The sequence below is a fragment of the Crocuta crocuta genome, unplaced genomic scaffold, assembly GCF_008692635.1.
Source record: "Crocuta crocuta isolate KB4526 unplaced genomic scaffold, BGI_CrCroc_1.0 scaffold606, whole genome shotgun sequence".
Lineage (NCBI taxonomy): Eukaryota > Metazoa > Chordata > Mammalia > Carnivora > Hyaenidae > Crocuta > Crocuta crocuta.
In genome coordinates this window covers 206977-220384 of record NW_027531508.1, presented here as the reverse complement: position 1 = coordinate 220384, position 13408 = coordinate 206977, and the positions used below count along the sequence as shown (strand labels likewise).

General features: G+C 39.5%; 1 protein-coding gene across 2 annotated transcripts in view; it reads right to left on the bottom strand.

The window, feature by feature from the left end:
* Positions 1–729: 729 nt before the first annotated feature.
* ELAVL2 (ELAV like RNA binding protein 2) overlaps positions 730–13408 on the bottom strand; it is a 68991-nt gene continuing 56312 nt past the window's right edge. The window contains exons 5-7 of one of the 2 annotated variants that reach the window (XM_077772334.1): positions 11107–11332; positions 2082–2120; positions 730–1446 (exon numbers count right to left, since the gene is read on the bottom strand). In XM_077772334.1, the coding sequence (XP_077628460.1) occupies positions 1116–1446; positions 2082–2120; positions 11107–11332 (596 nt within the window). In that variant the 3' untranslated portion in view covers positions 730–1115. The remainder of the gene's footprint in view (positions 1447–2081; positions 2121–11106; positions 11333–13408) is intronic. The other variant, XM_077772335.1, reaches the window with a different exon arrangement.

The following is a 13408-nucleotide window of genomic DNA, read 5'->3' as shown; positions in this document are numbered from 1 at the left end:
TTCTTCAAACAATACTGCAAGTACATCACTAAACACCATGAGCTCTATCTGAAGGGATTTCTTTAGGAAGAACAGATTTTTTTTCCCCCATCTCTTGGTAATTTAAATTTCTTGCCTGCTCTTATATATTCTTTTGTAAATTTTTTTTATTTGTTTCAAAATCACAAATCAATGTGAGCCACCTATCACATAATAACCAGGATGATCAGACGCTCCACTGGTGATTACAAAAACGAAACCAGCAGTGTTTCCCTCATTGATTCTACTCCTTTCATACAAAGATCTCAAAAGTAGTATTTTCTACATCATAAATCTTTCTAAATTTTCCAACCACTGCAAATTTCCTGGTAAATTTTAAAAGCTCACTAGGTGTCATATGAAGAGATTTCTCAAAGTATTCAAGTCAAAATATTTGTTCCAGGACCAGTAAAAAGTTTCTCCAAATTTTCTTTTTTATAAAAATAGATGCTTTTTTTAAACCCACATCAAAGAGGCTCTTATCTCTTTGGCAAGGTACTGCTTTACGAAAAGTTCTCCAGTATTCTTACAATAAGCGTTTATAATGTAGCCCCCCCCTTCCCCAACCCAAATCATAATTACAAAATAAATACTGTTTTTAACTTCATAAATAAAAATGTAAACTTCAAAATACTTTTCTTAGACATAACAGTAATGCTTTAAATGTAAACCAAACACAAAGCTAATCAGGAAAAGAAATAAAAGGGGGAAAAAAGACACAACCAACTGAAGAATTACAACACAAAGCCTCAATATTTACTCACAGGTTCAAGGCAGTTATGTAAAAAGAAAAGAAATGTCTTCCCTTAGCTGAAACACTTTAAAAGGTCCACCTTCTTCAAAGAAGGCAATAGAATGCAATGTGACAGGTAAAAACCCTGTACCTCTTGTCCATATTCAAACATAAAAGATATTTAAGAAGTTTTAATTCAAATACTAGCAATAAAAAATCTCACATATTTCTTAGGATGCTAAGTAGTCGTTTTATCCCCATCTCAACACTGACTTACAAAGACATTTACTAATGTATAAAGTTTCTCTTAACTTGCCTTTGTTGTATAGTTTTCATATATAAATGGACTGAGGACAAGAGCTCATTAGGCTTTGTGCGTTTTGTTTGTCTTAAAGGAGACCTGCAGTACTCTGTCTCCCAGACGGTATCCATTGAGGCTAGCTATCGCCATGGCGGCCTCATCATAGTTGGTCATAGTCACAAATCCAAAACCTTTGCATTTATTGGTGTTAAAGTCACGGATGACCTTCACGTTGGTGACAGCTCCAAAAGGCCCAAACATTTGCCACAGGATACTCTCATCTGCGTCAGGAGCCAGGTTGTACACAAAAATACACCACCCTGTTCCTGGGTGCCCAGGGATATTAATTCCAGCCAAACTGGTCATTCCATCAATGGTCATTGGAGAAAACCTACTAAACAAAACAGGAAACACACATACGGACACACATACACACACACACGTATGCGCGCATGCACACACACACACACACACACACACACACACACACACACACAAATAGAAACAGAGGTTGGTTACAGCAATGGACGTTATTTCTTTTCCCTCTCCCATCCCAAGAGTTTCAGTAAACCTCCCCCACTTCAACAGATACATATAACTATTTGATGTTTCAATCAAGGCTTGCAATGACATGCTCTACTGACGAGATATTAAGTTATGAAATGGCCATTATATGCTGTATTGAAATAATATGACTCATGAAAGCAAAGAAATATATTTAGAATATATTTAGAAGTGGCTTCATGAATTGGGCAGGATTGGGGAGGGGAAGGTACCAACACATACATAAACATGCTATAACGTCGCAGTGCAATACACAGCAAATAATGGGGTTTTTAAAGACCAGGTGGCATCCAGCAGTATAAAAAATATTCCTTCAGTCAACCGTGCTTCAAAAAGCAGCTTTTCATTAAGTTGTACATGCAAAAGAAAACTGAACACAAACTTATGAAGGAGGTCACTCCCAAAATCAAAGAAACTAATCAATTATGGGAAGGGATTATGAGTATCATGAACCTCTATCATTACCTCTTTACTCCATAAGCCATATTGAGCAGATTGTCCAACCTGCAAAACACACATTTAGCAAACTTCAGTTTCTCATTTTCCCCTGGACGTTCAAGAGAGCTGGGTTTATTACTGCCATCTTCCAAGGGGATATCTGCATGTTAATTCTATGTGAAGTCTCAAAATTTTGGGTCTTTTCATAGTCCTGAGAGAATGGGTACCCACTGGCATAAGACACTAGTTTTTCCAACAGATACAGTTTATGGCTACAGTGCTCAGTGCCACACAGGGGAAATGGTTGTGGTCATCTGAGGAAACCAGGGAGGAAACGTGGAGGCTCTGGAACAGTTAATCTTTGAGCTCTCACCTACTGCCAGGTAAATTCTAAGTGCTGCACATGCACCTACATGTACTTCATACTACTGTTAAAAAAAAAAAAGAAAAAAGAAAAAAAAAGAAACAGGCCCCAAGTGGAATCGCCTGTGGAGCCCCATGTCAGCAAACCAAGACTTGATATCTAATAGTAGGTTCAAGAATATGAACTTTAACCAGTCTATCTGGAACTACCTGGTTAGCTCTAGTGAGGTAATCTGCTGGAAAGACCCCCACCCTTCCCCCAAAGGAAGGGGACCCTGCCTGAAACAAACCACTCTGTTAGAAACCTCTCTTCTCCTGCTCCCTTCTCCCTTTAAAAGCCATCCATTTTGTATATAAAAAAGCCTTCCATTTTGTACATCTCCTTGGAGCTCCTTTCTGTTTGCTAGGTGAAATGTTACTTGATCCATGAATTGTTCAACAAAGCCAATTTGATCTTCACATTTACTCAGCTGAATTTTGCTTTTTAACATTAATTTTCATAGCTCTATTGGTCCCTGAATATACCAAGGCACCCAGAGTAAGTAACTTGCCTAAGACCATAGGGCTAGTAAATGGTGGTACCAATATTCCATAATTTCCTTTCAGTCTACCAATTGTGAAGGACTTTTATTTCTTACATAGTGGTATATTACAGATAAAAAGAGCCTTGCAGAGAACAGCAGCTAAATCTGCCATTTCTCAATGTGCTCAACTAAAGTCCGGAGAAAGACAACAGACTCACGGCTCCAGCAGGCAACAGGGCAAAGAGTTCTGACCCTGAGACTGATGCTTATTTTGACTCTGCCACAGGAAGTGTAGCCCTACTCAAGGTGTAAGTAGCCAGGTAGAAACAAACCAACCAACCTGAGCTTCCCTTAAAATTTTTAAACTAAATAGTTGGGGGTGGGTAGGTACTCTGTAAACTCCCCATCCTTTTCCTATTTCAAAACTTAAATTGATTTTATAATACTTGATTCTTCTTTGTCAGTTTCAAAGAGTCCATTCTCACGTTCCAATTTCCAGAATGCATACCAATTAATTACGTGTTTAGAGGATGCAGGCATAACTTAATTCATCGTAGCCAGACCACCTTCAACGGCTGCAATGTTTGATACTGTCCAAAGACCGTGAGGCAGGAGGAAAAACTGTTTTTCCTTCTTTTAACACCTATGAAAGGTTAAGTCTGAAAAATGTCTCAACATTATTGTCTGACCTGTGGCCTGGAATGGGGGCAATGAGGCTAGGGCACACTTGAGAGAGCAATTCCTTCTCGTTTTATAAAAGCCAAAAAAAAACCCCACAAACAAACAAAAATATCTCTTTCTGGTCTTTTGGAGTTGGAAAAAGAATCTTCATACATTCTTATTCCCAATCACCCCAGGGCATTTTGTGTGCTTTGTGAAAACAAAGAAATAACTGAGCTGATGTAATTCAAAGTGTAAGGGAAGAGAACAAATCACAATGACAATGGACCCTCATCTGTGTGTGTGTCTCGTCCCAATACCCTCTCAGGAGCTGGGACGCGGTGTGCCACTGTGCCACTGCGCATCAAGCACAGGCCTGGATCACAGCAGGTTTACAACTACCTGGTGATGAATAAAGCAATAAGGTTACCAATACTATCCTTAACTACTTAATCCAGAATGAAAACTATCAGGAGGGCTGGTTGGGGAGCTTATCTGAATCTGCAAGGAGAAAGCACATATGTGGAAAGAGTACATAGGGGGAAGGCTTTGTATGTCAAAGATGCCATGCCTTTATAATCCAAAAAGGAAAGGCCAGGAACATCACAACTAAAGATGCATACAAATTAGTATCACCAGCCCTCAAGTAATCTAATACAGATAATTTCATACAATTGCTAGAATGATCAATAAAGAATGTATTTGGCATAGGACACTTGTAGAAAAGAAGAGCATAGTGAAGTCTCCATCCAGAATGCTGAAGGGGCCAGATGCAGAGACACCTCATCGATTCACTCAAAGTAGTGTTAAGCCTTCTCTAGCGGTCCAGGCAGGAACTGTCATACTCTGCCACTATCAGCTTATATACCAACCCACAACCCGAAGTTCAGAAATGGAATCTTCTAAGCAAGTTTCCAGTATTTTCAAGATAAGGTAATAACCAAAACTACCCCAGGAGTGAATTCCACGTTTTAGAGAATCCAAGGATTCTCCAGGCAAGAGGCCCAGGATCTCGAAGGACTCTCTCAGTGGGCCTCATATATGACCCACCTGTGAAGTCCTACACTGTGACCTTGACCACTTATTTCTTTACTTACATTTCCAGGAAAAATTCAGTCCTTTGGAACTTAAGCCAAGTTTTCTGTCAACCCCCCTCCCCCCCCCCCACGATCTCTTCCCACCATCTCCCTCTTCTCTCTCACATCCTCTATTAACAAGGAGATCAAGGAGGAGGACAGGATCTAAGAAACAGGACCTAGGCAGTGCTGAGAACTCCAGCCTACATGTAGTTGGACCTAGCATTTTCCCCTGATCTTTTGGTGCCACATGCTCACTGTTTCTCATGGGAGCTAGGAGAAAGCAGTGGGCACTCCACGTAGACACTGTGCACCCCAAACCCTGTAGCAGTTGGGAGACTGTAAATGTGGCNCTCCTGTCCAACCCCCCCCCCCCGCCCCCACGATCTCTTCCCACCATCTCCCTCTTCTCTCTCACATCCTCTATTAACAAGGAGATCAAGGAGGAGGACAGGATCTAAGAAACAGGACCTAGGCAGTGCTGAGAACTCCAGCCTACATGTAGTTGGACCTAGCATTTTCCCCTGATCTTTTGGTGCCACATGCTCACTGTTTCTCATGGGAGCTAGGAGAAAGCAGTGGGCACTCCACGTAGACACTGTGCACCCCAAACCCTGTAGCAGTTGGGAGACTGTAAATGTGGCAATTTCTCTTGCAATTGTCTAGTTTACAGGTTTCTCAGACACAGGACCACTATTACTGTCCAGAGTTATACATCTTTGCTGGTATGTCCAGAGCTTAAGGGCAGACATTTTTTTTTTAATTTTTTTTAATATGTGCTCATTTAAAAACAGAAGCCGAGGGGCGCCTGGGTGGCTTAGTCGGTTAAGCGTCCGACTTTCGCTTAGGTCATGATCTCGCGGTTCGTGGGTTCGAGCCCCGCGTCGGGCTCTGTCCTGACTGCCAGCTCAGAGCCTGGAGCCTGTTTCAGAGTCTGTGTCTCCCTCTCTCTCTGACCCTCCCCTGCTCACGCTGTCTCTCTCTCTCTCCTAGAAATAAAAAAATTAAAAAAAAAAATTAAAAAAAAGTAAAAACAGAAGCCGATTTTTAATGGTGACCTAACAAGTTAGTAGCCTCCAGAATGATCCAGATAGTTGTGAATAATGATTAACCACAGTGTGACAAGAAAATATTAGAATCCATTAAAAACATGCTTTTAACCTTCCAAATATTCTTGGAGCACCTGCCTGGCTCAGTTGGAAAAGCATGTGACTCTTGATCTTGGGGTCTTGTAAAGATTACTTAAGTAAATAAACTTAAAAAAATCCTTTACTCAAATTTAATTGAATTTAACTTAGCCTTGCTCAGTCCCTATACTTTCCTAAGGTAAGCTGGAATAGTCCCCAAAAAGGACAGCGACACTCTTCCCCTGTTCTTCGGCTTGGACGTAATCCACTTTACAAATAACACATTAAGTGGATTTGGAGGATTAGATAGGGAACCCTAGCTTTAATTAAAATAACCCTCGAAGAAGATGTAGCTTCAGAAATATTTCTATAAAAATCATCATTGTCAGAGTGAGGATGACACCAGTAAGTGAAGCCCAAGTAAATAAAAACAAGGAAAGCGGAGTATTTCTCCTACTCTTAGTACAAAATACATTATGAGGTTATACACAAGATAATCCAACATGTCTCACTTTCATGAAATCAGACATGAAGTTCAAAATTATCAAGATAATTTTATGAATCTTGCTTTAAAGACATTATTTATTAAAATACTGGGTAAATGAAATGTAAAGCAAGTCAGCATGCTAATAAGAAATTTCATACATTATTTCATTTTTATTCTATCTTTATTTCCTGTGTTTGACTAGCATTTATGAGTTGATGAATATAATCGCACAAGCCCGTGTTCATACAATTTATGAAAACATATACTGGGGATACAGGAACAAAAATTTTTCTAGCGGTACAAATAAAACTCAGACTAGGCCATATTTGGAATAGAACATTATATTAGGTAAAGCATACTGATTTCAGAAGAGAATAGAAAAAAGAAACCCGCTTAGCTTCTAAGAAAATTAACTGACAAGACTATGGGAAGGCCCATGCAAGTCAAAGGGGAAATGTGACTTCAATTAAAGTCAGAAATAAAAATATAGAGATTACCAGTGGGTAAGAAAGTGAAATTATGAAGCCTACAAATAATGGTTCTCAAAACCTCTCCAAAGCACTGGTCCAGATCTGCTTTGCAGTTAAACCACAAGATCATCAACTTACCCCTTGTCCAATTAGATGGCATCATCTATCCTCTACGATAGGATACGACTCAAGAGGGCTGATATCAGTTTCTTCCAAAAGGAAATCACGATAGTACAATCAGCATGTGCCTTAAATGCAACACAAGTGCTGATTTAAAAGGCTACTTTACAAATGCATAAAGGCTTATGGAAGCAGGCACACAGGCCATTAGACTAGATCACATTCAATAAAATTAAAGCTGCTCCACAAGAAGAGAGATGAAATATTTGGCTGAAAGCTTAATTTAGACATGGTGTCCCAAAAACATATTTAAGGGACTTGAATTATACTATCCAATCCAAATAAATAAGGATGGTTTTATTTTGAAGACTGTAGTCAATTAAATAAGCATGTTAGATCAGCAGCGTTCAGTTAAAGTAACTCTCTATTCATATGGGTTAACTGGGTCATAAACTTCATAAGCCCACTTTTAAACTTAATCCTGGGGTGCGTCGGTGGCTCAGCTGGTCAAATATTCGACTTCAGCTGGATCATGATCTCATGGTTCATGGGTTCGGGCCCCATGTCAGACTCTGTGCTGACAGGTAGAGCCTGGAGCCTGCTTTGGATTCTGTGCCTCCCTCTTTCTCTGCCCCTCCCCACTCATGCTCTGTCTTTCAAAAATAATAAACATTTAAAAATTTTTTCGTAAAAATAAACTTGACCTTTATTGCATGGGTTTTAATTTTTCTGACCTTAAAAGATATGGTACATTTCAAGAATATTAAAAATATCCTTGACTATTGTTATAACTTGTATTCTCCAATCTCTCTCAAGGTACTAAGACAACATAAAAAACAGTGAGAAATTCTCTAAGTATTTGCTGGAAGGTGACAAACTGAAAGCTAAGAACATTAGGAACAGATGTTAGGAACAAAATATTTCTGTAATGATCTAGACTGAACGAGAGAAGAAAACAAGCAAGTCAATGGTCTTTATGAAGACAAAGAAGATTCAACATTAATTCAACCGAAGGGGGTGGGGGGAATCAAGTAATGAAATCCAAGTTTGTTTTTTTTTAATATTTTTATTTATTTCTAGGAGAGATAGAGACAGCGTGAGCAGGGGAGGGTCAGAGAGAGAGGGAGACACAGACTCTGAAACAGGCTCCAGGCTCTGAGCCGGCAGCCAGCACAGAGCCCGACACGGGGCTCGAACCCACGAACCGCGAGACCATGACCTAAGCGAAAGTCGGACGCCTAACCGACTAAGCCACCCAGGCGCCCCAAAATCCAAGTTTTTAAAATACTAAAGAAAAGCAACCAAACACACATCAGGTTAAACCTGAACTCTAGGAGTAAGACTCCCAAAGTCTTCTAACACGTAGTCTAGACCAAACACTTTCACTGAGGTCAAAGACTAGTTCATAACTTATCATCTAGACAGAGATTATGGGAGGAAAAGATCATAGGGCAGTAGAGACAAGAGTCAGGAATCTGAAAGGACAATAAAAATCATCCCCAATTCCTAAAACCGAGTTTCCCTTATAACAGACAACTCTCATTCCCCTTTTTCCAGAATTTCTTTTTCTAGGAGTCGGGGAAACAAAGAATTTCAAGTTGGTAGAATATGGAATAAAAAAATAAAAGCAAAAGATGGGCAGAAATATATTTAGCAAGATAATAAACTTGACCATCATAACATCCTGGAAAGCTTTACAGAAACACAAGTAAGAAGCGGAGAGCAGGCAGGGAGTGGGCCGGGTGGGTCTGTGAGCAGATACAGGAGTCACCAGCCTCCTCTGGGGAGTCCCCTGCATGCCTGGCCATTTCAGTAACAAGGCATTCTCCTGAAGATCCTGTCCTTTCAGGCCTCTTGCCCAGTCTTCCTCAGCATTCAATCTTAACCCTCAGAACAGAGTTTTACTTAATAACTACCATAAAACAAATCCAGAGTTTAAATTGGAAAACACCAGAAGTAACCAACAATTTAAAATGAAAACAGCTTTTTATTAACATCTAACATTTTAGGGGCACCTGGGTGGCTCAGTCAGTTAAACATCCAACTTCGGCTCAGGTTATGATCTCACAGTTCGCGGGTTCGAGCCCCACATCAGGCTCTGTGCTGACAGCTAGCTCAGAGCCTGGAGCCTGCTTCAAATTCTGTACCTCCCTCTCTCTCTGACCCTTCCCTGCTCACGCGGTCTCTCTCAGAAATAAATAAAACATTTAAAAAAAAATTTTTTTTAATCAAACATTTTAATATTTTCACAGGGTTGAAATCAACCAGTAAGTCTCAAAGAACCTTCTTCTCTGTAAGCTCAAAACTCTTTTCTAGGCCCCAAAGAGCTCTGAACTTAACTGGATGGGCTGTCCAGGAAACACGTCTAAAATCCCTCACATGTGTCTGTGCAAAATTTGCAGAAAATATTATTCACTTAAGATGCCACAGAGAAAAACTATAGGCAGAGCTAAAAAATGGTTTTGTGAGATTTCTTTCTCCACAAGGGCAAGCATCAAGCTGCTTCATGCATCCCTCCCTGCAGCCATGGCCACTATCATCCACCAAATTCAAAGGTACCAGGGTGTACTGTCTGACAATGACCACCCCCCACTTTTTATTCCTTGCTAAGTTAAAACAGAGTAAAAGAAGGCTCAATTGATTGGGTACCCAGTCATCCGGTTCTAAAAGGAGCCTTTTGACAGTACCACCTCTACTCCCAGGGCAAAAGCTACCCTAAGCAGGAAGTGAATATAGTGTTTATGGCAAATTTCCTTCTCACGCCTCAAGTGAAACAATTATTTTTTTTTTAGAGCAGATATATGACTGATTTTATCTCCACTCTTTTTAGCACTCTCAATACCCCAAAGAAAAAAACGCATGTGATTTAAGTTCAAAAACATAACTCTTTATTAAGCTACATTTGTAATCCTATTTTTAGTAATTGACTATTCTACCCATGCGAGGAAAGAAAAGAAAACTGATATGCATTGGGATTAAAAAGAAAAAAAAAACATGTAGCATGGGGTTAGATGGAATTATGACTGCAGTATACCATATGGCCAAAAGGATATTAAAAAAAATGTTCTGGGGGAAAAAAAAAACTGGGTGACTTTGCTTATGAAACCAGAGCTGCTTTGTGCTGTGTTTAAAGTCTTAAAGTCACGGTTCTCACATGCAGATTAGAGATGTTTTTAATATTTTTTTCTTCAATAGCTTACTGTCAAGTTGGTTTCCATATAACACCCAGTGCTCATTTAAAATGACTCTTGATTTGATTGTTACCCCAAGTTTAAAATAAAATTTGAAAAACTGAAATATTTACGCTTGTCTACAAGATGGAGTACTTTCTTTGGGCTGAAGATGCAGAGTCATTCTATAGACTATACGGGGTCTGAAAACTACCACCCACAGGCCAAATCCAGACTGCCATCTGTTTCTGTATAGCCCAGGAGTGAAGAATGGCTTTTACATTTTTTAAAGAGTTGTTTAAAAAAAAAAAAAAAAAGATATATATGCAACAGAAACCATGACCCATAAAGTCCAGAATATTTACTATGTGGCCCTTTACAGAGGAGACTTGCCAGCCCCTACAATACAAGAAATAAAATTTTCAAAGGTGAGGGGAATCCATTTGTAGAAACAACGTTTTCACATAGGTTATATATCCTTAGTGGTGTACATATATAAAGCAAAGTAACTGAAAGAGCTTGGTCTAAAAGCTGAAATACAGGAATAATATCTTATCACAAAAAAAAAAAAAAAAAACTAAAAAGGGGAAATCAGAAGCCCTGGAAACAGAAACTACCCTGCATCCTGTAGGTCAGGGTATATAACCTGCACTATGGGTGTTCGGGGCTAGATGGTTGCTGCTGTCGTGAGCTATACTGTGCACTGAAGGAGATTCAGCAGCACCTCTGACCTCTACCCATTAGATGACCATAGCACACCACACCCAAGTTACATCCACATAAATGCAGCAGACACTGCCAAATGTCTTTTGAGGGGCAAAATTACTCCCCAGGTGAGAATCACTGGTACAGCTCGTTGTCCTTTTTTGTTACCATCTTTAATACTAGCATAAGACACTGCACCCCAAATAGGTTTTCTCTGTGCCCATAAGAAAAAGAAAGAAAACAACAACAACAGTAACAGCAAAGCAGAGACCCTATCAGTAAAAGTACTTCACAGTGAACCTGAGAGTTCAGAGTTGAGTAGCTGGGCATGAGAATCAGACCAAACTTACCTAAAACGCTGTGCCTGCTGAGCTAGTGGTCCTGGATACCTTCTGTTTGGAGACTGGTACAGCTGGGAAAGGATGGCCTGATTGGTTTTTTGGCTTGGATTATTAGCAAACTTTACAGTGATTGGCTCTGTGGCACCAGGCGGTTTCTGGCCATTTAGGCCTTTGATAGCTTCTTCGGCCTCAATCCGCTTGTCAAATCGAATGAAACCTACACCCCTTGATATGCCTATTGGTAGATTTGGGTAAAGATTTAGGAAAGAGGAAGCAGAAGGAGAAGGGAAGGAGAGAAGAAAGGATAAATTAATTTTTCCTTAAAAAGAAGTTTTCACCTACATGTAACATCTGCCACAAAATCACAGGAGGAAAGTTTTACCTTACCTCAGTAGCAATTCAGTCTAGAATCACAATTTGGTATTTTTTAATGAAGTCATCTACACAATCTGAATACCCATTGTTACCTGCCTACCAATAAGCCAAGAAAAACAGAAAGCACACAAGTATGTCCCTATCTGCTGCCTTCTCTCTCCCTCATACACTCATTCTCTTTAATAATGTCAATAGCAACATGCCCGAGTTCCAGTTCTCAAATTATGCTGTTGGATAAGCAGCTCAAAAATTCATGAAGGACACAGTAGCTTCCTTTCTTATAAGGAGAACAAAACCAGGCATTTGCTAAAAATGCTACAAAGCTAAGCTAAAAATATAACACAGGGATAGAAAGATATTACAGCCAAATTTTTAATAATAAAATTCGACTTAATAATATTACATAGGATGCTGGCCCTTTAAGAAAGTGTCCAAGGAGGGTTTTCTGCTTCCCTGAAACTTCCTCCACAGCTTGTAACTAGAGAAACAAAACATGGTGAAAGACAGATAAAAGAAGACCTACATTTTTAAATAAATAAAATAGAAATAAAGCCTCAAAGTTTTCTAGCTTTAGCAGTATTACTCCAATGGAAATGCCATTCTCTGTCTCATGTTCTCCTCACTCTGACAGACAAGAAAAGTAAAGCAGAGAGACAGCCAAATACCTGTCCAGCTTCTGAAAAATGGCAGACAAAAACCCAACCCATTCCATTTAATTAGCTTAAACGGGTAGCTGAGGCCAAGCCATAGCTGGCCATCCGGAGATAAACAGTTGCAGGGAAATACTTTCTTGGCAAGCAAATTGGTACTAGCCATACCAGCTAGGGACTAGTAGCTAGAAAAGTCTAGAATAGGCCGAGAAAATGTACTAGACCACCATGATTTATAGGAACCTTAAAAAGTAGTTAAGTTCTACGTGCTTTACAATTAATACTATGTAAGTTCAATGGCTTAAGAATTTTATTCTAAGTGGACAGGCATTTCTTCCATATACATTTGTGTCAGCCCATACCGCTTTTCCCTTCTCACTTAAATTACAGAAGTTGCGCATTATTACCACCTGATGGCTGAATAACAAAATTGTAGGGTTTTATTTTTCATTTCAGGTAAAGTGAATAATTTCACCTTGAAAGTCTTAAGTATAAAAATAAAATGCTGAAATGACAGCAAATATATCCTTTCTTATCCACTAGGGTGAAGAATAACCCCTAGAACTTAACTATTCCATGAGGAAAGCATTAGATGAGCAATGCCATAGCCTCTACAAAGACGGAGTCATCTCAACCTGAGCACGCACCAGAATAACCCAGAAATCTGCATTTCTGGTGAAGTTCCAGGAGGATGCTGATCCTGCAGGAGTAGGACCACATTGGAGAACCAATGACTAACCCAAAAGAGACGAAATAAGTCTACTTGGGAGCCAATGTACTCAGGATGGATTTGCACTTAAGGAGAGGGGCTTTCAGTAGCAGAAGTGAAATCTATTCTCAATTCACCAAGTTCTCATTAAGAATGATTAATTTAAAAAGTGTGATGGTATGAACAAATATAAGGGCATTTCTGTTGCTTTATGCCAATTTATCTAGATTGCTAAACCTGAATTTCTCCTTCACAGATTAGCAGTCTGTGTGATAGAGCACAAGTGAAGGAGCATATGAGGAAGATGATAAAACAGCCATGATGAAAAGACTGAATTTTTACATTCCTTCCCTTGACTAAATTTTCTTCATAAAGCAAAACTTATTGGCCAGTCTCCTAAACATACGTATATGAAGGTAGAGCTCTCTCCACCCAAAATTCTAATGACAGTGCCTCCTATGGACGAGCCCAATTAACAGTGAACAAGAGTGTAACATGGGTTGCTTCTATTCAAACTCACATCAACTCCACTGATCTTCACTTGAAGAATTAAAAACTTGGTCTGATTTTATTCTGT